At 35.0% G+C, this 26,257-nt stretch overlaps 1 protein-coding gene across 3 annotated transcripts in view; it reads right to left on the bottom strand.

Annotated features, from left to right (window-relative positions):
- The window catches only part of CDH10 (cadherin 10), a 93,617-nt gene that overhangs the window by 37,465 nt on the left and 29,895 nt on the right, over positions 1 to 26,257 (bottom strand). For 2 of the 3 annotated variants that reach the window (XM_038127397.1, XM_038127396.1), the window contains exon 2: positions 16,915 to 17,293. In XM_038127397.1, the coding sequence (XP_037983325.1) occupies positions 16,915 to 17,145 (231 nt within the window). In that variant the 5' untranslated portion in view covers positions 17,146 to 17,293. Of the gene's footprint in view, positions 1 to 16,914; positions 17,296 to 26,257 lie in introns of those variants that run through there. The other variant, XM_038127398.1, reaches the window with a different exon arrangement.

Below are 26,257 nucleotides of genomic sequence, written 5' to 3'. Positions count from 1 at the left end.
AAGGGCCACAAAATGGATTGTTATGTGAATACTTAAAAATGAAAATGAATTAGTAATCCAAGACAGACACAGAAACAGGTTTTAAGAAATAGATTTATTTTTGCTTCTTTGTGGGAAAAACACAGGGTTAATGAACATATTACATCATTCTTTGGGGTAAATGCAACCATAAATAAAATGAGCTTATGAAAAGATGCCCCAATCAAATTCAGCTCAATAACTTTTTAGATCTGTAAAAGATCTTTGTGAAAATACTTTCAGAAGACTTTAGTTGAACAACATAATTTTGCTTCAAAATTACAACACAGGAAATCCATGTTTATTAACATCCAATGATTCAAATCAAACCAGTCCACTCAGGAATTTGGGATTTCTCCCCATCTTCCCCCATGAAACCCACACAAATCTGAAATATCCCAAAATGAGTATAAAGTAGGTGGATTTTTTTCTAGTAGTATACGAAGTGTTAATCCTATTTTCATCAAAAAGCAACAAGATGCTACTGTGAAAACCAGAGAGAGATTGGGCTAGTCAGATCTATTTTATCATATAAGTTACTTCTGGAATTCAAAATTATATATGACAATGAGAGATAAAGACTTGTCAAATTGTTAAGATTTGTCACACATATTTCTATTCAAATTTCTGATTCAGAAGTCTCTCTATGATTTTGCGATTGGTATTCAATTTCTATGTGATTGGTATTCAACTAATTAGATATGAGTGCATTAAGAAATCTCCCTATAGTTAGAAAACTTACTGTAGGCATTAATGCAATTCAAGTTATTTTTAATCTTAATTTAATATATTGTATTGTATAGGACACTTTCCAATACACTTTAAAGTTTTTGTAGTCTTTGCAAATGAAATACTATTTTAATATTAACGTACTAAATGTACTCTTAATCTCTTACTTTATAATAGTCATTTTTAATTGTATAATGCAGAATTTTTTTTCTACTTTCTTTGGCAATGTGTCAATAATTTCAATTTAATCTTAGTATCATAGCAATAATGAGATCTCAGTTCACTCTTGAATTACTCTACTTCTTAGATTTTATACAAATAAGTCCAGAGTGTCTCCTAATTCTAAGGATAAATTTCAGGGCAAATTGTAACCTATTAGCTTTTTTCTAAGTAATTATATTAGCAATGTGAAGCCAAAATGCACCATAGAAGCATTTGTCATTTTATTCAGTGTTCTAGTGCACATTTAATATTAGCAACTTGACTGGATACTTAGTTGAATAATAATGATTGTGTCTCTAAACATAATCACAACAGTGGGAAGATTTCACATGAAGTCAGCAGAAAATAATTGATACAGAATTCCCACAACTGAGATATTTATTTTAAGCATCACAAACTAAACTATTAAATGATGCAGTTGTTTAACAGTAGCTGCACTTAGTGTTAAAGATTTTCAGACCAGCTCATATCCTGTGCAGTATTCTCACAGTTGACAGATGCAACAGTCATGGCTTTTAGCCACATTTTACTCACTGAAGAAGTTAATTTATTTAAATGTATCCAAAAGGTAACATTTTTTAGCAACTCTTTTCAGTGATTCTGAAATTTGCACCAAGTTTTATTTAGACATGTCACACATTAAATTTTCTCAGTTATATTGTCAATTTGCCAGGACTGTGCTATTGTGTATTATTTAAGAGAAAACGGGCAGAAAGGAAAAAGACAGGTTTCAAAAAGAATACTTTATGAAACTGGGAAAGATAAGGGATGATCAAACTAAACTGGAAGTGCAACAAGTAATGTAAGATGAGGAGTACTCTGAAATTCTTTTGCAAGAAACGGAAATGAAAAGCTCCAGTCTGCAGTGCAGACTATTTTCAGACTGTGTTTGCTTAACTTGATTCATTATCAAAAGGAAAGATAAAAATATTTTCCACCATTTTTATTGATAAATTTCACAGTAGTTCCTTGATGTTCAAAATATTTTTTTGTTCTTAACAATGTTTTAAAATGGTAAGACATAAATTAAAATTAATATACTTTTTTAGCATTTCTTTCCACATCCCTGAGTGAAATACTATCACTTAGATGGAATTATAATTTTATAATTTTCACAGCTCCCTACAATTTTCATTACAGATAGAATCTTGAAAATTCTCAATTTCCAGAAAAAACTATACAACAATAATATTTTTTCATCACTCGATTTGTATCTTTTTCCTCTTACTGTAGGTTGTTTTTGAGGGAAGAGTCAAGTCCAGAGAAGGTAAATAGTCTTGTCACTGACAAAATATTCTAGAATTTCATGTGAGAAAGGCTGGATTTTTTTTTAAGACACATCCTATTAGCAGCGTTAAAACGTCTTTCATGGATGCACTAAGTCAATATGCCAGTACCCAATCTCCCTCCTCAAGCCAAGGTCTTTAGCTGATTAGAGAGTTAGAACCAGAAAGTTTCAGCTTCATTAGGTTGTTGTAGCTTCCACTCCAGAAGACACACAAGCATTGAGCTGAGATACTAATTGAATTTCATACACCAAAAAGTTCTTGCATAAGCCAATATGCATATTGTCTTACAATTTTCATGTAATAAATAAAGTCTGTACATCAGGTAAAGCCAGAAAGCAGAGAAGTGCCAGTAGACCTGAAGTGCCCTTATTTCCTGGCACCTCAAATACATGTCTGGGTATGAGTAAGCAGAAGGGAATTCTTGTGTTAAAGAGAAGAAAAAAGTCCTGACCCATGGCAGTTGTTCGGGTCCCCATTCATTAAAACGCTGGACTGAACAAAGAAACATTGTTTGGCTCCCCTCCTACTGAAATCAATAAAGCACAAGCCTACATTCCTACTTCTATGAGTAGTCTCTGTACACTGTCCTGTGGTCTCAGAATAAAAAAAATTCTGGTAAGATTTTCCTCAGACTTGGTTGGAGTTTTTTTTTTAATATCCATGGGTTTTATGTGCTATGTTTTTGCCTGCTTTTTTTGGCTAAAATAAAAATGGTACTAAATATTGTATAAAGGAATAAGGAGCTTCCAGAACAATCTCTCTATTCCACCAAGGAACAGCCTAGGAAGGTAAATATGCTAAAACAGCACATATTTTTCTTTGACTGAATTCACAATAGCTTCATGTATTTTAAAACGTAGGGCTTTGTTGTTTAGGTTGAGGGATTTTTAAAGGAAAAGTCACCACTTATTCCTATGCTCTCTGCATTAATCACAAAAGAGTGGTTGTAAGAACCAATTGTAGGTTTGGGGTTATTTGTAAACAAGAATTATTGTATTATATATATGCTGATATATGTTTTCCTAAAGTAGCCTATTATTGTTATTAACAAAATAACCATTGAAACAGTTAGTTTTTTATATCCTAATGTATAATTTGCACTATACATACAAAGTACTGTATTTTTAAAAACAAATACAGAACACATTTAAGATATTGATGCTTGGTTTATTTTGCCTACTGTTGGAGGCCATTTGAAAACACATTACACAATATTGTCTTTGTTTCCATCTGAAATCATTGTAACATGTCAATTGGTAAGAGCTTTGAAGGTTTTCTACAATTGTGATGTATGTTTTTTCTCTTCATGTATATTCTGTATTTATCACACAGAAATGGATAACAATGTCTGTCAACCCAAGAAGTAGAAAATGTCAACTTAAGAGGAGACTGTATATCAAAATTAAGGAATAAAAACCATTTTAATAATCTCCAAAACAGTGATGTAACAGTGATGTCCACAATAATAGAGTATTATTGTTAAATTAAATCCCAAGAAAGGGAAGAGAGAGAAAGAGAGAGCTGACATGTTGTCATACATTTCGGTAGACTTCTTATGAGTCTGAATTGATACTATTTTTAATCACAGCAACTCAAAAAAAGAGAGATTAACAAGTCCTGTATCAATCCTGACCTCATTTATATCATAGTGAAATCAGTGGGACTATATATTCAGGAAAAAAAAATCTTATAACCCTAAACAGGTAGGTAAGGCATTAAATGAGGATCAGTGATAGAAAAGAGGTGGAACACGTATAAACTCTTAAATGCAACTCATATTTTTATTTTTCCATATTCTCCAAGAAAAAACCCTATGTACATACCACTTACTAAATAAAGAAGTTGTAATTTAAATCATTACATAAAATTACATTCTGGAATGATTTTTCCAGTGCTATCACCTTCATAGGACAAAAGTGTTTCCTGATGTTCAGAGGAACCTCTTGCTTTTTGGTTTGTGCCCATTGCCACTGGTCCTGTCACTGGGCATCTCAGGAAAGAGTCTGGCTCTGTTCTCTTTGTCCCTTCCCCTCAGGAGTTGGTGTACATTGATAAGATCTCTGGAGCCTTCTCTCCTCTGGTGCAAAGAGCTGCTGCTCTCTCAGCCTTTCCTCATATGTGAGATGCTCCAGTGCCTTAAGCATTCTTTGCCGTACTCTCACCAGTGTGTCCATCTCTTGTGCTGGAATGCCTAGAACTGGACACAGCACTCCAGGCATGGCCTTCCCAGTGTTGAGCGGAGAAAGATCTCCTTTCTTGGCATGCTGTGAATGTGAGGCCACTTCTATCTGTTTCTAGAGAGCTTCGTCTACTTGTTCTTCTTGGTCAAGTGGCCTAGCAATCACCCATTATAATGTCAGCTTTGCCTGTCCTCCCTTTAATCTTAATCCATAAACTCCCCATTGGCTCCTCTCCCATTTGCAAGTACAGCTTCATGTGCTCTAGCTGCTCTGTCACATATATGGCAACTCCCTCTCTTTGTCTTCCCTTCCCATCCTTCCTAAAGAGTCTGTATCCCTCCATTTCAATGCTTCAGTCAAGCAAGTCATTCCACCAAATATCCATGTCCCCAATAAAATCAAGAGTACTGCAGCTGTATGCCGGTCTTTAACTCACTGTGTTTATTACCCACACCTCATGCTTTACCATACAGGCATTTAAGACTGGAATCCTAGATGATAAGTTCCTGGAGAAAGTTTGGGGATTTATCCACAATGGTTCCTTGTGGACACCTTGTAGGCACCCCAATTATGTAGGGAATTACAATCACAGAATGAAATTTAATTGAATTTAATCATGTTTCTATTAATACTAGCTGTACTAGCTGTGTACATAGTTATAACTACAATTTTTCTACCAAAGCAGCATATTTTATTCCAGTATCAGTGCAAAATGCCAAAATAACCAGATTTTGGGTGTAAATCTTGGCACAAATCATACAGAGAATTGCATGTTATGGTGTGTACAAAAGGACAGCATCATCAGCCCCAGTGAACTGGGGACAAAAAGTCCATCGTGATCTTGAGTGATACAAATTAAGAACTGTATTCCATAGTAATTATTCGCCCTTGCAATGTTAATTGCTGGTTTCAAAAAATGTGTTCTGTAGACTACATCACTGATGAAAAATTATTTCTAACTTACGTGAACTCTGGTAATCAGCTGATAGGCCTAGCCAGTATTTCCATAAAGCTACTGTGACATTTGCTGACATTTGTAAGACATCAAAAGCACCCTTTACTTAATCTCTCTTTTCCTAATTACAAATAAAGTACACTATATTAGTTATGCTGCTGGTGTTTCATTTTCTTTGTGTGGGGTTTTATGTTTTGTCTATAGAACAAAAGAAATCCTTTACATTCTCTTTTTTTTTTTCTCCAGAATTAGTTCATTTCCATGAAGCTTTAGCTCTTGCCTTGTGTATAATTTGCTCCTACTTTCTTCTTTTGATAGTAAAAAGAATTCAAAACTATCCCCAGAAAACTTCTTAATTCTCTTTTATGATACACAGACTTTTACATGGCACTTGAAATAGTATTCCTTATTCTTTTAATGACTTTGTTTTCTATAGCATGTCATTATCCTTTCCTAGGAAACACATCAGTATTACTGAAATCTCTTCCATTATTCTTAAATGACAAGCCTTGATTAATCCTGTGCAGATCTTTCCAGTGTCACAGCCATCAGCAGTCCTCTAGCTATTCCATTTATTTTACTTGGATTTTCATAGACAGCATGCCACTCCTGACACATAGAGAATGGTCTGTCACATAACCTGACCTAACTAAATAGGTAATTAAGCAGTTTCCTTAGATTCCAACTGCATTATTTATATAGCAGTCTCATTATCCTTTTTGAATGACCTAAGACATCCTGCTGATTGCTAGAGGTATTTCTAAGGCCTCTATGGCATCTCCAGTAGCAAGAATGTGTAAAAATGTGGCTGAATTTCTGCACAGTAGTTCTCACAAGGGACAGGTATTTTAAAAGTATAAGAGTGTTCTGTAAAAGATTTAAATTTTAAAAATTATATAAATTACCAGAACTTATGTTTTTTTTTCTGACTCCTCATAGTTGTATTTATTTGCTGTATGGCTCTACCCAAGTGGTCTCTCCTGAAACTCATATATTCTACTTGCCTCATTAATTTTGCTTTTTACAAGTACTTTCACTTCATTAAAACTTTTCTTAAATTTCAGTAACATGGCTTGGAACACTGCCGTACTCTGTCTGTCTTTCCTGTTTCCTTACTCAAAATGGATTTGTAGGACAGTTCTTTAAATTCCTACTCGTTAAAACAAAATTTAAAAAATAGAACTCTCTTTTTCTCCACCCATTTACTTCACCTGTCACAGAAAGAAGAAATCTGTATTACTACTTCATGTTTCTGCATATCAAGTGTAATTTATTCTATTAATTATTATATTGTAACATATGTACTTCTAAATTACATATAATTACTAAGAAAACTATTAAAACATTTTAGGAATAAAACCAAGAGAAGTGCTTTTGTAACATAAACCAGCTTCTAAACAAAATGGTCAGAAAGAACAGTTGCATCTTTTCTCAGCTGTTTTTGATTGTGAAAGAGACAAAGTATCCCATATTATCATCTCTAATGCACCAAGCAATCTTCCAAACTTTTCTACAAAGTAGGTTTTTTAGTGGGTTTCTGTTTGTTTGTCTTCATGCTTCTTTTTGCCACCAGTTTCACCCAGAAATATTCCAAATCATCATTCCGACCTCTGTTTCGTGTTCTGTTAATAAATGTCATTTGCTTGAGAATTATTAAGTACAAATATTCTCAACAACAAAAACAAACAAACAAAAAACCCAACAACCCAACAAGAACCTCAAAAAACCCTCAGATTACCAAAACACTTGCAGTGAAGGATGGTATGATTACTCCTAACTTTACACAAAGAGTAAGCTTAATTTGCTTATGTCTTCCCCCTCAACTGCTTTGAGATATATACTTAGGCAGGTTGAAAGGAAAGGCAGGACTGAAGGAATACAATTTCAGGGGCAGGGAGAGCATCTACACTACTGCCTAAATAAAAATGTCACCAGAGAAGTTAATTTGGTATAGATTTATATTTTTGAATGTAAATTGAGTTATTGTAAGACAATAATTTTAAATCCAGGTAGCATAACTCGACTTCAGACCACAGATCTAGGAAACAGATGAAAGGCACAGCCAATATGATGAAGCAAGGCTTTTCTACAAGCTTGATAAGGGGAACAGAAGAGATGATCACAATTGCTGTTGAGCACCAAGGTTTTGTTCAGCTGTTACATGTTCTTGCAAGTGTGCAAACTTTTCCCACTCAAATTTAGCATTCCCAGTCATCTAAGTATACAGTGCAGGCAGCAATCTTTGCAACTTCTTAGTTTTAAAAACTACAACACCATGAATATCCCAGAATATTTTCTTTCTTTGTTCAGCACATATTTTCCACCTAGCTCTTTGTATAAATCTATTTATGCGTGCCTTTTTAGGATACAAAGCCTCCTAACTATTCGCTAATAATTTTCTAAGCTCTGAAATGTGTTCAGATGTGTAAGGTACCTTTGTACCTGCCTTTCAAGCATTTGTGTGGTGTTTGAATTCAATCTTTGAAGCCAACAAGACAGCTTCTGTTCTCAGGCTTGAAAAGATTAGGAACTCATGTAGGGTTATATATTTAAAATTACTACAGACCAAAATACTGTAAAATTAAAGGATAATTTTTTTCCCTCAGTGGTCGTGTCCTCCTTTAATGCTCTGAAGTAAATAGCTATTGAAGAAACTCAGGAATCATATATAACTGTTTGAGAAAGTAACACTGATGAGTTGGACAATGATCAATGATCAATGATCAATGATCAATGAGTTTACTCCTGCAAGCAAATTCTACTCTGTCTTCAGGGACTTCAGATACTTACTGCCTCAAAAAAAAAAGGTATTAGAGACTTTGGAAGAACTTACCATTACAGTCTTTTTGCTTCAGCTTATTTTAATTGTCTTCAAAGACACAACCACTCATAAATATTAGGAAAACCTTCTAGCAGGAAGACATTTTAAAAGAGTAAACATAAACTTTTAACTTCTTGGAACTCTCTCCCTCATGGGTATTTTGTTGCAAGTCGCCAATTTTTCCACAGTATTACTCCCAGATCTTCCTTGCTATCTGTGTATACAGGATATTTAAAAGGTCATCTGCATCTGATTTAACAAAAAAAAAAAAAAAATCAAGAGAAGGAAAAAAAAAAAAAGCCCCTAAGGAGAATCAGCCTTTGAATTGCTGCTGTAACAATTGGCTATTTACACATTTATAATTTCAAATAAGGTATAGGTCAAACATTTGTCATGCTCTCTTTTATATTATGTTTTTTAATTCCTTGAGTGAATGAATGTACTGTGATGAAGCGGACTCTACTTTTCCTGAGTTGTGGCTTTGAATATAAATAATTTCAGTTTTATCAGTTCTTTCCCTTCTGGACTATCTTTTTCGTGACAAGCAGATAAAATTCTAAAACCAAAGGATAAATTGAAAGGAACTGAAAGGAACTGGAGAGTTCAGATTAAACTATTTCCCAGCTTCTTATACTATTTTGAAGCATGATGTTGTTTTAAGTACAATGCATATTCAGATACAAACTCTGCATAGGGCCAGGAGTTGGAACTCAATCCTTGTGTGTTCTTTCCAGCTCAGGAGATTCTGTGGTTCTATGATTCATACATTCCCAGTGTTTTGCATTTATCATGCTACCTCAAAGCACTCAATACCATTAGAGGTGTAGCTTCCATTTACTTGACAGAGGAGGAGGAAAAATATTCAGCTACTTGTCCCTACTCATATTTGCATTAGTTTATGAGTAGACTTGAAAAGTATTTGCATAAGGGTAAAGAACTTGAAAGCAATTAGATGGATGGACTTGGAATACATGAAGTGAAACACCAACGCTGTTTTGAAAGTGGTATTTGTGAAGCATTCAGCAGATTAAGTAAGAACATAGCATGTAATTCTAAAAATAGTGAGAACTATTGACACATGGACAAGGAAATAATAAAAAGCTGTTTTAATATATGTGAGCTAAGCATGGTATCATATACAGAGCAGGTACCTAGGTAGTGGCAGTGGCAGCACTGGGGGCTGTTCTGGGGCTGCCCAGGCTGGCCCCAGGCAGTGCCTGCGGCTGCAGCGGCCCCAGTGCAGGGCACGGCTAAGCCCCTCAGGGAGCGGCAAAACACTGATCCTGAAATATGACAGCAAAAAAGAAATACTTTTTAGTGCTTTACCTCAAAAGTTCAACATACCGGTTTTAGTATGCAAAAGCTGTGTTTGAAACAGAAAGCTTAAAAATGCCTGCAAAGGGTCATTTTGGTCAGGAAGAACAATTAAGTTCATTTAATTTTCAATTTATTCATAACTTCGTTCAGTAGAACTTAAAATTTCCATTAGTATATTCCTCTATTTTGCACCTCCTACATTCAGTTTTAGTTTTTTCCTTTATGAAGGGGAAAAAAATAAAACCACTTTGTTTTTTGTAAAGATCTATTGCAGATTTCAATTAAAGACAATTAAAATTGTTAAACTTGATAAGTAAAATACTTAAGGTCCTATAGAGGCCAAAGAGATATAAGAAAAGATCATAAAATTGATATTTCCTTGAAAGCTGAGCAAATATAATTTTGGAGATGATATCCCACTTCTTTGACTGTAGCTCCTTCAGTTATCATGACCTTTAAACCTATGCAAAGTATGCCTAAAACTACCCATGGAAGTGAAAAAGGTCCTCTACTATGCTTAGTGTTTAACCTCAATCTATTAAATAAAAGCACATTTACATGTGTCTACCTGAGGTATAGATGTGTCTACCTAAGTAATTTAGTGTGTTACTATTCTTTTTCTCTGTACTTTGTTTTGCCTCTCTTTTTGGAATTGCATGGAGTTGAAGAGCACAGTTGCCTGTCTTGAACACTGCTTAGCCCACAGAAGGACTTTGCCATGAGATAGGAACAGAATGGAGCAACAGGATGGCGTGACCTCCAGGTCTCACAGAGGTCTGGCTAGTTCATCTTGGTTAATGCATCCAGACAAAAATTCTTCCTATGGCAAACTGTGCAAGGAAGCAACTGCTTGTACCCATATCACTGGTCAAACAAAGACCACCCCCAGTTATGGAACAGATAGCATCTGTGACCACCAATGAACACATATGCCCACCAAAACATCCTTCTATGGATACCCAGAACTTGGACTATAAGAGAAGGCCCCACAGCAGGAACTTGGGATAAGACAGAGGTCGTACTGTTTTCTGGGTGTTACCCCAGCTGCAGGGGAAGGTTAAAAAAAACTGAAGGAGAAAAACACATCACTGATATTAGACACAAAGAATACAGATTTTATGGACTCCAAGGAAAGCCAAAGCAGCAACTGTGCTCAATCAGCTCTGATTGGGTAAAAGGTCATTCTGGCCAGGGGAACATCATGACCCACCAACTTAAAAACTCACTAGCTCAAAAGAAAGGAAAGTCTTAAGAGGCAACTGGGAGTGTTCACTTAGGTTTTTCATTTTAAGTGTGGGGCACATCTGAGCAAAAATATTATCAGATAATTTGGACACTGGGAATCGTCCCCTTAAGCAGCTGGGTTAAGTATGCCCTCAGTATGCCCTACTCAAGTGACTTAACCTCTCTTTTTTTCTGAGCAGACAACACTTTAAAGAAACTTACACACACAGACATCTGTCCACGTCTGTGAAGCCATAGTCTCTGAACAAATATGTCTAGCTTCAAATTCAGGCACACAACAACTGTGGCTCTTTTGGTCATCACTAAAAGACTTGTAGACACTACAAAGCCTTTGCATTCTTCAGCAGTTGTGAATTGTATTCTGTGTCATCCAGCAAAACCCAGTGTCTTGTAGGGGTACATCCAGAACAGTAGCTAACAAACAATTCATTATTTATGAGAATAAAACCTTGGTATTCAGCCTGGTTAGCTCTTTGCCACCAGCACCTTCTGCTGCTGTTTCCTGAAGCAAGAAATCAGAGCCTCCAGCATACATTGAGGTTTCCAAAGGAATAATCCTTTTGCAAACAGAAAATATCAACCCCCTACACACTTAACAATTTTGAGTAAGTGATGAATCTAAGCAGTTATAGTCATAAATTTCCACTAAGCTGAGACTCAACAGACTTTGAGAATGAACCTTTCCCAGACTCACTGAGAATCAATCAGCCTTCAGGACAATCCTACAGGAAGCTTTTGATGTCTCTGATGTTATGGGAAGACAATATTCTGACAACTCTGACACTGTTGACCTGTTCTTAAATTTCTAGGAGGCCACACATGTACCCCCAAAAGCAATCTTTCATACGCTTGAAATTAATTGGTGCCTTAAATAACCCTCTTCATATTCAATATTTTAAGTCTTGCTGAGAAAGAAATAAATTTCTGAATGTTCTTGTGTTTCAAATGTGAATTCCATCACACTGCAGTATCTTCAGTAAGGTTTTTAAAGATACACAGCTGTGAATATTTTGGGCTTTGCTTCCTGTGGAATTATACCAAAACCACCTCACTTGGAAACTGTTAAAGGGCTAGCTGCCCTCTTTCACCTTGACAGATCACTATTCATTTATTCATTTTGCAGAATATATTCCATCCCTTTCCATTCTTTTTTTATTGATCTCTGTCATGAGAATCTGCTCTAGCTGAAAATTCAACCTTTACAGAACTTCAGTGCCACAGAGCTGATTACCATCACCTGAAAGAAAAGGCATTTTATTTCACTCAGTCAGATCTTCACACCAAATATTAAGCCTGCACATTAGCACTTGCAATTCAAAACCCTACTCTTCAGTCTCTCATAGCAGCAAAGGTCTTCAAAAAAGAAAGAACTATGGTAGAAACCCTCTTCAGAAATCAAAATGCAGAGATTTTTAAAAGGGTTTGGTAAGTCTTCACCTTACCACTACAATAACATCACTTCACTGGGACCTTTTATTGTATGTGTCACACCTGATGATGAATCCTTTGAAATCAAAACATGATCTTTTGTGCTGCCCTCTGCAAACCAGTACTTTTGGCAGCTGCTTCATCAGAAAGAAAAATACAAGCAACATCTGAGGCTTCACTGCCTTACATCTTTCTGACTGTTATGTGGCACATCATCCACAGTGTCAATAGACAGTTACTGAAACTGTAACTGCCGCTCTTGAAAATGTGTCATGCAAACACAGCTTGCTAAGTCTTTCCCTCAGAATCATGTCTGGGTTGGGATTCTCTAAGTGAAAGGAACTAAGTGAGGTTGACATGTTCTGCTCTTTACACCATCAAAGATAATGACTACACTTACAAGCACGTGAAAGTGAATACTGCCAGGATAATCCTTTCTGGTAACAGTTTTAATATGACACACATAAATGTTATATACATTTATGTGCAAATATATGATAAATTATCCCTTGAGATACTAAAAGGCACTGCAGTGTTACAAAGAACTTCAGTCTCTCAAAGTGCTGAAATATTTGTGCCAGTTGATCGTTTATGCAATAAAACTACTGTAATGGAAATTGCTAGAAAAAGTCAATATCTATCGCAGAAAGCTAAGTTGGGAGAATATCTGCAAAAATAAACAATTGACAAGATTTGTTGAGATAAGAAGAGGGGAAATGAACTTTAATATGGATAAAGAACTTATTTGTAAATTTATTTTTGAATGACACTGTACTAACATTTTGTTGGTACACAGTAGTGCTTCCTTTAGGTGACCACTACCAGAAAATAAAGTTCTGTTTTAAAAGTATTTTTTCCAGATATACTCAAAGTAAATTGAAGTTTTTCAGAACAGGTTTGAAAATGCATCATATTTTATAATTTCAGCGCTTAATTTGAAAAAAAATAATTTGGCCTTGAAACTGTATACTAAGAAAAGAAATAAAAATTATGAATCAACTTTCCATAATATTAATGAAGCAGTTTTCTGACATGAGGTTTACACTTCTTTTAGAACATTCCTGCATTGTTTAGCTGAAACTGGGAAGACCACTTATACTCAGATTTTCTTCTAGTAAGAAATTTCTTCTAAATTTCTTCAGATTTTCTTCTTTCTTTTTAAAGATACCTAAAAGACAAATTGTATAATACATATATATATATAGAGAGGGAGAGGTTTGTTTTTCCACATGGCTCTTCTTTATGAATTCAACCTTTAGTAGAAATACAGCTGGAATCATTATTTGAGGTTCTGCATATACAAAAATCACTTACATAATTTTGATTTCTTTTCTAAGGATGCTCATGAAGGAAAGGATGACCATCCTCTTTCTTGTGATAATAACAAATATTGATCTAAAGAAACCTGGGAATGTCCATAACCAGCCAATATGTACTCTGCCACCATTTCACACAGATTAAAGAAGGCATGCTTCAGTTGTTATGGGATTTTGTATCCCATTAATTCAGTGAACCCCATTTCCATCATATTATTGTAGTTGAACATTCTCAAGATGACCTAAACAGTGAATAAATGAGTGCATAAATTGCATTGTGAATTGTAGGCACTTGTTTCATACTCACCAGTTATTAAGTTTCTCTGACAGATATTTAGATGCAGGTTATGAAACAAAAAAATTTGTATCAGCCGTGAGATCAGAAAGCAAAGACGTAAACCATAAACCCAGATGAATCAGCTTTGGAAGTTCTGCTGATTCGTCCACTGGCATTGCACAAAAATTCTCTCATAGTCCTTGGCCGTGAATCATTGAGTTCTCTTAATATCTCCCAAAATTTCCAAACACCATCTCCAAACATGCTGCAGAGCAATTAACAAGAAAGTGGCATTTAATGTCATCTACCTATCAAAATAATTTTGTCTCTGGATAAAATCAGGTAAAAGGAAACATCCAGAAATGTTTTGCTTATGGAACTGAGATGGTTGTTGGAAAGGTAAGTGCAAAAACAAGAGAAAGGAGATAGATACTATAAAATTTATACAGAAAAAATTTAATCATTAATTCTTTATTTACCTAATCATTTGAGATTTTGGACTATCAGAATAAAGCATTATTAATGTAACAATCAATTTTTTATTCCACATATAATTATATCTCTTTCCATTAGCTTCCTTTGTGTAAAACTCTCCCTGAATAAGTACCATGCTATGATACTCTTCATTTTACACGTGTTTTCAACCCTTTTCCCAAACTTGTCACAAAATTACTACTGGGCAATTTTATATATTGCTTAATTTTAAATTTGCTTTCAAAAAACAACTCTTTTATTCTAAGCAGAACAAAGTAGATGAAAGGGCTGTCTTAACAGCTCATCAAGTTTCTTCTCAGTGCTGCACTCTTAATCCATCATTTTACTTATCTTTACTTATCACTTCACTTTTGCAAACACTTATTTTCTCTCAGCCAAAGCATTTCAATGTTTATCAGCAGCTTTTCTATTGGAGGTGAGTTAGTCTAAAAAATGTTAACCCTTTCCTCTCTAAAGAATTTTCCTTCAATTATTTATGATTGGAAGAAAAATTTTAAGCAACACCACTCCATCTTCATGATTTGAAATCATAAATATTAAAAAAAACACAATAGGAAAATAGTAATCAGTATGCTTTTGAAGGTCCTTAAATATGAAGTTCTGGGTGCCCTAAAAAGCTATTTATTTCCTAGGACTGTTGTAAGCAATATACTTTCAATATTATAATGAAGTGTTTTGATACAGTGACCCTTCTTATTTTGTGGGCAAGGTCAATTTTCACAAGCTATCAACCTGACCCAGACTGAGGAACTGGCCTGCTTGCTTCAGAACACTTGGGAGTCATGACTTTACCCTTGAGAACTGGATGAAATAAATATAGGGACTATTTACAAGACTCTCAACATGCTTTGGAAATGGCTGCAGTATTTAAATGTTAGTGCTAATATTACAGACTCAAAGCAACAAATAAAAAATGGCTTACTCATTCATAAGCCTGCACTCCTAAATTTTTACTTAGTTTAAGTTTCATAAGTTTTAATAAGCATTTCCTTTCACAAATCCTCCAGTGTCCTTAATTCTTCCAATAAATGTTTTATAATATAATGCTCCCATACACCAATGCATGCTGGGGCCCAGCTGGCTGGATAGCAGTTTTGCAGAGTGGCCTTGGGGTCCTTTTGAGCAGAAAGCTGACCAGGAGCCAGAAATGTGCCCTTGCAGCAAAGGTCATCAGCACCATGGGCTCCATTTGAGATCAAGAGAGATGATAGTTCCTCTCTCCTCTGACTCAGTGAGATACATCTGTACTTCTGTGTCAAGGTCTGGGCTCCCCATGTGAAGAGTGGTACAGAACTACTGGAGTGGAGTCCAGGAAATAGCCAGAAAGTTGAGTAGGGAATTAGGGCATTTTTCCTAAGAGGAGATGCTGAGAGAGCTGAGATTTTCAGCCTGGAGAAGAGAAGGCTCAGCACAGACCTTATTAATGTATGTAAATACTTGTTGGGAAGAAGTGAGGGAGATAGACAGAACCACTTTTCAGTGGTTCTCAGTGACATGACAAGAGACAATAGGCACAATGTGATATATAAGAAATTCCCTTTAAATATAGGAACAAATCTTTTACTGAGTGGATGGTCAAACACTGGATGGTCAAACCCTTGAATAGTTTGTCCGGCGAGATTGTGGAGTCTCTCCCTTTGGAGCTATTTAAAATCTGACAGGACATAGTAGTGAGGAAAATCAGGCTTACCCTGCTTTGAGCATGGGGTTTGGACTACTTGATTTCCAAACATGCCTTAAAATTTTAGCTGCTCTGTGATTCAATGATTTTCAAAATGTCAGTATTTCACTGTGGTACTTTTTTCAAGTTCAAAACCACGTAAATACTGAAAATCTGCTTTATAGAAAATTGAATTTCTTTGTTTAGAACCAACCATTGGTGCTAAGTTGTACCCATTACTGCTGACACTAAATTACATTTTCAAGAAAATTACCACTTTGAATTAACATCTTGTACCTGTTTGAATGTTATTGTGACATTATACATTATATATTTTTCAATAAATTACTTGGGAAAACCTAAACATCAAGAGAAAATTATTTAAAGGACACTTCCAGTGTCATTTATGTATACCTCTAGTAAGCTACACAGTTGCATGTGCTAGTCTGCTGTCTTCTATTGAAGTTCACTTCCTAATCACATGATTTCTATCACACGGCTTGCAAATAAACTCTACTCCCTGCAGTTAACTGATTTTCAGGGAGAGGTAAAGAGGAAGAATATTTATTTTTTCTTCAAAATAGGTTGCATTCCTCAAACATGAGCATAGAAATAGAATGCAATATCTTGTATGAAACATGAAATATTCAACGACAAAGTTGGAAAATTATTTTATAATGATTTATATAATATTATGCTTTGATAATGAAGACATACTGAGTGTGCTGCTGGTAGGCATGATGTCCTTAAACAAACAAATCTGTCAAAAATATTTTCGTTTCCTTCAAGTATTTCTCAGTAGCTCTAACTAGCAACATTAAGTTAGTGATTCTAGTAGGAGAAACAGTATATCTGTTTCTTGGAAATCTGCTTCTTACACATTAGAATAAAACATAGAAAGTAAGACTGTGGAAAGATAAGAACATTTGAAAATTATACAGAAAACCTTATAAGAAACCTACCTTGCCTACATACTGATAATCAGATCCTGTGTATTCCTCTAGAAGAAAAAACTGATTCCACATCCAGCCTCGCTTCTGGCGGTGAATTGCTTTCCCATCATTCCCTAAAGCACGTCCTCCAAAGCTTTTTGGTCTGAGATCAGGAGTCCTTCTGAAGAGCATTTCTGTATGGCAGGGATGTGGTAGCCACATCCAAAGCAGCAGAAGTAATAGGACTTGCTGTATTGTCATAGTTCTCCACTGCTGATGCTCTTCAAACCAGTCGGCAGTGGAGCGTAAAGTTTTGTTTTTCTTGGCTTGTTTTTGTATGTATCTAGTTTCTGATGCAGCCAAGCAGTTGCCAGCAGCTCATCTCTGAACTGTACACAGTAACCAAATCCTGAAAGTAAACAGAGAAGGGACAATATAAGTAAATGCATTCACTCCTTAGCATCCAACATCACTGCTCCTGTACCCTTCATATCCAAAACATGATGACATAGAAAGCAATCTGATCAGAAATATAAAGGTTTTCCATATAGGGGGAACACTGAATATATCAGGTAGATGCTGTAAGAATACTTCCTTAAAAAAAGGAAAAGTGCCATTTAAAAAAAATTCAATTTAGAAACTTTTAAGAGTGTTCTTTATTTAGACTGGTGGATAAATATTGCTGAAACTTATAGATTAAATACTGCTGCCTTTGCTTCAAATGTTTTCCACCCAATTTCATTTACAAGAATTTCAGTGTTTTATTAATCTTAGTATCAAGAGACATGAAACTCTAACACAAAGTAGTTTTAGAAATTACAAATGGTAAAACACCAGTTCTCTAGGGTATTTTAAATGGTAAAAGGAAATATCATATGCATCACAAGAACTACAACATGATATGAAGCAAACTTTTAAACAGAAAAAGTTCTTGAGATGGTCTTGCAATATTGAGTGATGTGAGCTTAGCCTTAAAATGTAGAAAACATTTCTAAAAATATGACACTCTGTTTCCAAGTATCCGAAATACTGACTTTAATCTTATTGTGGGAAATGATATTGCAGGGAGAGGGCAAGCCTCTCCCAGATCACCCTTTTCTTGTCTCCACTTTTGTTTTTTCACTTTATTTTATTTCTTCCTTTATCTAACAGAATCATGAGATGTTATTTCAGCAAGAGAAATCAGTCAAGTTCTCCTCACTTTACTTCTACACCAGCATTTAAAGAATAGCAGTTTTTGTTAGTGAAACCATTTGGTAATTGTTTCCTCCAGTAAATAATAAAAACCTTTAATTTGTCATCTTGATAGGGTGTAGTTTCTGCAAACTTTAATCAGGGTGGTTTTGCTATTCTTCCTAGCATACTCATAAAAAACAATGATGGTTGTTGCATTTCCTTGAATATTCTTCTATATGTGGCAAAAAACTCAAGTAGTAATAAGCTTGGGTTGTTTTTTCTCCACTTTGCTGATTTTAATAGGTAAATCACGTGCTCTTCTTTCAATAACTTTACACTATATTTCACTATCATCTTAAATATTTTTATTTTTCAAAGAAGAGCTATGTAAAAATTTCAGAAATTCTTCCTGTATTTCAGTTTGATATTGATGTGTTACTCAAGCTATTTCCAGTAAGCCTGTGTTGATTAAAAGAGCTTATAATAAAATGTCAGGATTTTTAAAGTGGGTACACTATGAAATATAGTGACATAGTTTAAAAACTGTGTGTCTGTGGGCAGGCATGTTAATAACTGAGCACATACTTTTCAGGAACCAGTTACTGTCTTCAAGTTATATTCACTCAGGAGAACATTCTCCCCTCTCTCCCAGCATTTGGAAGTCCAAACAACTTCTCAAAGCCACTGCTATTAAGGATTTTGGCCCCAACCCTATTCTCAGTAACTCATAGATACCCATTTCCACTGGTCTAAACAAACACCGAGTTATGTATAATTTCATTTACCCCTTTTCCCTTTCTCCTAAAATTTCGACATTTATCTCATTTGTGAACTTTGACTGATACACAGAACAATCTGTTCTAATATAAGCTACTAATGATGAATATGCTACATATGCTGAATTATATCATCATGTACAAACTGGAGATGTGGTCCTCCACCTTGGAAATTATTTATCACAACTCATACTTGTGTTAATACAAATGTATACTGAGTGAGGGAAGAGGGCAAATATTTATTATAAGATAATTAGAAATATGTCTTCTCAAAGACCATAAGAAATTCAAAGCTGAAATTCTCTCTCTCAATTTTCCTAAAATTTCAAAAACTATTTCCCTAAAATTTGGAAAACTAGTGGGTTTTTTGGGGAATTTTTTTTTTTTTTTGGTTTTTTTTTTTTTTTTTTTTTTTGAAAAGGGTATATAGAATTTTATTCTCTTGCTCTCTTTCTTTTGTGTGTGTGTGTGTGTGTTTGTGTGTATGGGGGGGAGTGTTTCCTTTTTTATTTTCCCTTTTTTCACTTTCTTGTTGCCCTCAGTATATATATTCCATTATCCACACATTATTATTTGATGTAGAAGTGTTGTTAAATGCCTCTTGGGAAATAATGCTTCAATATTAGGGGTTGTTATTGAATTTCCTTCTTGTTAAATTAGGTCAGCAGAATGAAAGCTCAGATGAAATTTGTTAGACTCACAAAAGTAGCTAATGTACTTGGCAAGCACAGCTGCTTAATGGATGTACATACCAGCAAGGACTTTTCTCTCCTTTGAGAGTCCTGTTGGAGTTCAGTTTCCTGCTTTAAATGTGATGAGTTTGATAGTAGTCTACTCTAAAGTAATAACATTTACCTTTAAAAATGAGCTAGCAAAAAAGAAAAAACAGACTAAACTAATAAAAAGCATTGTATAAATGTAAAATTTGAAGATAATTAGATGAAGGAAACCTTTTAATCCATAACTGCAGAAAGTAAACAGAAATCTGAGTTCTGTGTTAGATTGCATATCTGGTTTCTGTGCTGGAAGAGTGAATGAAGAAAGAAACATTTTTCATCTGTTTGATTTTTGGTGTTTAGGGTTTTTTGGTAGTTTTGTTCATTGTTTGTTGTGTGGTTGTTTTTTGTTTCTTTTTAATTCCCTGGAAAGCAAATTGGAAAACTGTCAAACTTTTGAAAAAAAAAAATTATCTTGGGGAGGGTTTGAGAACACAGAAGAGTTTAAATAGCTTTGCTGGCTTAAAGTATTTATTTTAAAAGAATTTAAAGAGTTTAAAATAGCTTTAAATAGTTTTAAATTAAACTATTTCACCAATCTTTCTCATAAAATCTCTCTCTACCTCTTTTTCCAGAAGATCACTACTTGAATTTTTGTCACAATAGAAAAGAAACAAAGGGAAAAAAAATAAAGCTTTTAAAAATCTATTAGATATGTCCAATTTCTGTGTAATATCTTCCTGTGTAATTCCCACATTTTTGTGTTATATCCCTCTAAATTACATTAAAATTACTACAGAAGAACATTGTGCCCAACTGTGCTCTTGTTTATACAGGTTTGTGGATTTGTATTATTTCTAATGAGTTTTCTTGGAACAATTTCTAGTATGCAAGACATGGATCAATCATCACTGAAGCTGTTAAATCACCATTAGCTTTCAGGTAACAGTTTTAAAACCGTCAGGCAGTACTTTCCACAGGTTGATCACTTCTATATCTCTCAGATCTTAGAAGAAAATGTTTTAATGCTGCTCAAAATGTATTCCTATGATTTTCAACTTTTACAAAATTTGAAAAATACTATATATTGCTTCTCATTCATGAAACCCCTCCCTCCAATGATAAAACATGCTTCATGCAATTTGAAACTCATACGATTTAACATCTGTATAAGATGGGCCATGAATGCTTTTAACTGATGCATGTGTCCAAGTTCCACTTACTGTTTCAGGAGACAGAACTTTTACGCTTGGAATTTAATTTCTATATTAAGTTATGTTCTCTTTTTGTCTGTTTTTTGACATTCATATATAGTTGCTTCTGGAATTCATCAGAACCAAATTTAAAATAGAAAATCTAGTACAGATCAAAAGACTGTGTTTGTTTATTTTTTTCTAATAAAGAGATTTTAGTAAATTTCTCTTCTGAGAAGCAAACTTGAACAACAAAAATTTTACTTGGGATACCTACTATTGAAGAATTTTGTTCTGTATTTGACCTTGATCAAACTTGAACTGAATTTTAATTATGTGACATTGCAAAAAGCTTGTTTAAGGAAAGATATTTATGCAAGGCTGGTCCTGTTTTCTTCATTTCTCTTTCAGCTGGGAGCCATTCACAGCTCTAATCTTGTCTTTCAATCCTTTTTGTTATGTTTGTACAAAAGAAAGAAATTTTTGGAACTGAAGATGCTTTCTGAAAAATTAGATTAAACTGTGTTGGAATCTCATGAGGGGAATAATATTTAATTTTATAATACTGGAAGCAAGCAGAGCATATTTTGTTCTTGTTTTGTTCTTGCTCTGCAGAGCTGATGCCAACAGTGCTATTTTTGCATACAGCCACAGTGAGAAACTTTTTTTAATTTGTCTTACTTCTCCAAATTTTTGGACCCTCTCCAGCCACTGGTAGAGAGGAACCATCACAGTCTCCAGACCTTCTATCATAGTTCCTCCAGCTTTCAGCCTACTGCCAAAGTTCCTATGGCCATCAGCCATGAGCCATAATTCCTACCATTTTGGTTCTTCCTTGAATTAGGCAACTTGCTAAGGTGCCTCTATTTCATTAGAACTCTGGTTCCTGGCTTATGGTGTCAGAAATGAAATTCAAACCTCTGCTAGTATTTGAAATAATAGGGACTATTGAACAAGCTAGTAAAAGTAAAAGTAACAGTACAGCGAAGTGCAGAAAAAGCTGTATTTTTACCGGGCCTCACAAGAGCCTTCAGCTCAGGTAATTTAGTTGTGTTCATTTATTTGCCATCTCTATCAGAATCAGTAATTTTAATGCTTTAGAGCATAGTGAGATGAAGCAAGGACTTTAAAAAGACAGCTTTGCAAGAGCCTGTAACCCAAAACACAGCAAATCTTTCTGTATGCGTAACCCATTGGTGTAAGATATCCCTTAAGGGAAAAGAAGACTATACATTTTTATAAAGAATTTTAACAGTATTTGAAACACACAAATTAGGCCTGTCAAATGATCAATTCATAGCGGATTCTAATCTCATCATTCCTTGTATTATAGATTTATGTTCATTACTTTATGTATTATATTCCAATGAAGTCAACTGAAGTAATGCATAATTTAATTGCTTGATTCTGAACTAAGAAGATAATTGGTAAATTGTCAATAAGCTGCTTATTTCATAGCTCGTAGCAGAACCTTTGCACACCACAGTGACCACACTTCAAGTTATTAAATTATAATAGGAATTTGCAAAGTAGTCAGTTATACCTTTGAACCTTATAATTCAGTCTTCTTTATGAAGTCCTGCAACCATTAATCTGCTTAGGAATTTGAGTTGAATATACATAGTTCAATGCTAAACTAAAAAAAAAAAAAAACCCAACAAGTAACATTTCAGGGATGAGATATTATAATTCCTAATACTAATAATATTTCCTAATCATCAAAACAACTTCATTCAAAGGTTTTGGGGAGAAAGGTACTGAAAAACAAGCAGAGAAAACAAAGGAAAAGGAAATACTAAACTTTACAACTTTTGCTAGAGAAGTTGATTTTTTTGGGCTATGGGAGATTATATATAAGCATACATTATGTCTTTTTTTTTAAGTACAGTAATGTACTAAAAATTCTAATTGTTAAAAAAAAAACACAAGTAAATATGCACTATACTAAATTCTAAGTGGAAGGTTAAGGATGCAATCTACATTCCACTGGTAATTCAGTAATTGGATATCCACAACTATAGTTAAGTGAACAGAAATCCAAAACATGGAAAATGTAACTCCAAGCTGATGTTAAACTGAAGGGGAAAAAGGTATCGAAACCCACTCCTCCCAGTTCCCCTGCTGTGAAGAACATAATTCTCCACCCTCTTAAAAATCTCTGGATGGCTCACCAAAACTCCTCCTTTCTTAAAGAAGAGTGAAACCCTTAGGCTTAAGACAGAGTGGGACATTCAAAGAGGGAGCAGAAGACCAGAGAAAAGGCAGAAGATATTAGTAAGTTGTCTTGCATAACAATTTTGACTGTTAATGAGGATTTTTTGTGTTAATTGGATTATCTGGCTAGCTAACAATAATTCTTAGCTCTCTACATACAGTTAATATACCTTTTCTGACAGTAAGACATTGAGAGTGGCACAGTATCATAGCAGTTTTCTACATAGATAGTTAAATTTACTGCTGTCACTAAAGTTTTGTGGGAGAAGTTATACATGCAGCAGTGACTAAATGGGGGGTGACTTGTGAACATGCAAACATTATATGAATCTTTATAATTTCTGTAAATTGTGAAGTACCCACAGCATTTCATTACATGTGGCACTCTGCTGTCCCCTCTAGATGACTCTTTCCTATCTGTTTGTATATACTGAGTTAAAGTTCCACAGGGTAGCTACCCAGTACTCTTCTGCATGATAAGGATGAACAAGTATAGAGCTAATTTAGTAAATTTATAGAGTGTATAAGCCCTCTCTGCTGAATTTAAAAAAAAAAATCAATTAAAAAAATAAAGACACTATCCGAAATTTGCAGGATGTAGCAAAAAAGTCGAAAGATCATAATAGGTTGCACAGCATAACAATAAACTAATGTGCTGAGTTGACACAGGCAGCCAGCCAGAACAACCACAAACCCCTGTCTGAAATGAAAAGACTAAAATAATTGTGTTACTCACTAACCAGAGGATCCTGAAGCAAGACTTGGTAGAGACAGCCAAGAGGGAATGCAGGCACCATCAGGCTCAGTCCACCCTGATGGACAGCAGCCCTGCTGTTTGCACACATTTGTCAAGGGCCTGTGTACATGTATTTTACCAGCATGCTCTGATCTCCTCTGTGGCTTTTATGATCTTTGCTTTGATGTCTCCCAAAGCAGGGAGCTCAAGCATGTCTGTGAGACTGCCTCCAAATCTCTCAAAACACCACATCATCATCAGTAGGTGTAATATGTGAGGTTTCCCACATTGTTATTCTCCAGGCCTTGGCATTCCCAGATGCAAGGTCACCTGAGAGATTCTACCATTCCCCCTTGCCATTCTTCTGCTTTTAACTCTGTCCTCCCAACAACTACCTAGGCACAGTTCTGAAGAAAATAATGCAGAAGAAGTATAATAGCTCTGAACAATCTCAATATAATGGATTTTTCATCACTTATCTTAAAAAGAAAAAAATAAAAGAAGAAATGGGAAAGAAGATATGTGGACAGGAATATTATTTTGAAGAAGTATGAAATAGTCCTTCCCCTCCACTCAGCCTCACTGTAAATTCAGCATTCAGTTTTGAGCACACATCTAAGTATTTATAACATGTAAATTATTAGACATCAGGCTAGCAACAAAACATTTAGGAAAAAAAAAATAAGGAAAGAACAACTACACCTAGTTGCCCAGTCTACAGAAAGAAAACAAAAGGAAGAAAGAACTATGGTTGTAGTTTTTAGAACCACTACTTGAAATTAAGAAATTATTTTCAATGCACTCCACTGGTAGTTTAAGCAATTTACTTCATTCACAGCCACAGTGATTTAGGTTAAGTGCTAACTAAAGCTTCCTATATATTTGCTGGGATAGTTGGCAGCTATGAGATGTGACTGAAGGATTTGAAGGACAGTCAGAGCAAACTGCTTTCCGAAATGGGCTGCCTACAGCTGGTATGACCAGAGTATTTCTCAAGATACTTTTAAGCTCCATCCGATTGAATTCTATCCCTTCTTTGTCCATGCCATTACTCCTTTTCATTATGTCTTTCTATGTCTGGTGCCACTGCTACTAGTGACCACTGCAACCACTGGTCACCCTATTCTCCTGAACGAATATGGATTGTTCATTCCAGATCAACTACATCCTTTTCCATTTATCTGATTTAATCTCTAAAGTGGCTCTGAATTTGTTTTTGTGGGTTGAAAGTAACTGAAATTCTCTTGCTTGCCAGCCAGCATAACATGCTTTTCCACATCAAATGATACAGTCCTAGACCATGGTTTAGAGAAGGTCTTGCTAGTCGTCTGAATTTCCCTCCATAAGATTTTGTAGTTGCATTTATCCCATAAATTGTCTGCTATACTCTCCCTGATAGAGAATTTAGCTCTTTCTTCCTCCAATGAGAATTCATGCCATGTATATCTTCCTAAATGATTATCCTCTTAGTGTTTAGCCAATAGCCATGCTGTCTTTGAAAACATCCATATTTACTATTAGCTGAGATTTTTCTTTTACAAAGAGGGTAGGACTCTGCTTCATGTATTATAAAACCTAACTGAAATCCCAAGCAGTTATAGCTTTTTAGTATTTGATCCTTCCTTCCTTCCTTCCTTCCTTCCTTCCTTCCTTCCTTCCTTCCTTCCTTCCTTCCTTCCTTCCTTCCTTCCTTCCTTCCTTCCTTCCTTCCTTCCTTCCTTCCTTCCTTCCTTCCTTCCTTCCTTCCTTCCTTCCTTCCTTCCTTCCTTCCCCTATCCCTAATTTCTTTTTCTTATTCCTTACATTTAATCTTTGACAGACCATGGCTTTTCTGGAAATTAAAATATCAGAAAATTCCATATTAATTTTGCCAATAATGAAACCTGAGAGATCATTGAATATCTAGACCTGGTGACCATTCCTTCTCCCTGTAATGAAGTGTTTGCCTGAGCAGGGTGAATTATTATGAATAATGCTGAACAGTTAAGAGAAAGACATTCTTTTCCTTCAGGGCAGGTGGAATTTTAAACCTCCTAGCCTTTGCTATCCAATGCTTTCACCTGCCAGCAAACTCTAAGCCTTATTAGCGAAATAGAATAAGCACAGAAGCGTGCCAAATATCTAAAAACTCACTCTAATCTCATCAGGAGTTTATATCTTCAGCTCAGGCTGAAACCTTACAGCTTTAGAGAGCAGAGGCAGTTCACTAAAGCGTAAAGAATTGGGGCATTGAGAGACTGTGCCTGCTTAGAAAAGTGTGTAATTTAATAAAGTGTTCATTGATGTCTACACAGTGGCTCCTCAAACTTGTGTTAGTGCCTGTGCCTGCAGCATGGATAGTCACATTCCTGCTAATTAGATGACAGCAGAAGGATTACATTCTTTCTTAGCAGTCAGGAAGAAATGGAAGCAACCAATTCTCACGAAAAATCACAGTTGAAATTAACAAGAGGATCAAATTTTAAGAAAGTTTGTTAAATACATGATTTTATTTCCCAAGCTTATTTGAATAAAAGTGTAAGTATTGCAAAATTCATAAAGTTATTGACAAATTTTATAAAA

This window comes from Motacilla alba, chromosome 2, assembly GCF_015832195.1.
Source record: "Motacilla alba alba isolate MOTALB_02 chromosome 2, Motacilla_alba_V1.0_pri, whole genome shotgun sequence".
NCBI classification, from domain to species: domain Eukaryota; kingdom Metazoa; phylum Chordata; class Aves; order Passeriformes; family Motacillidae; genus Motacilla; species Motacilla alba.
This window is presented reverse-complemented; position numbering and strand designations above follow the sequence as displayed.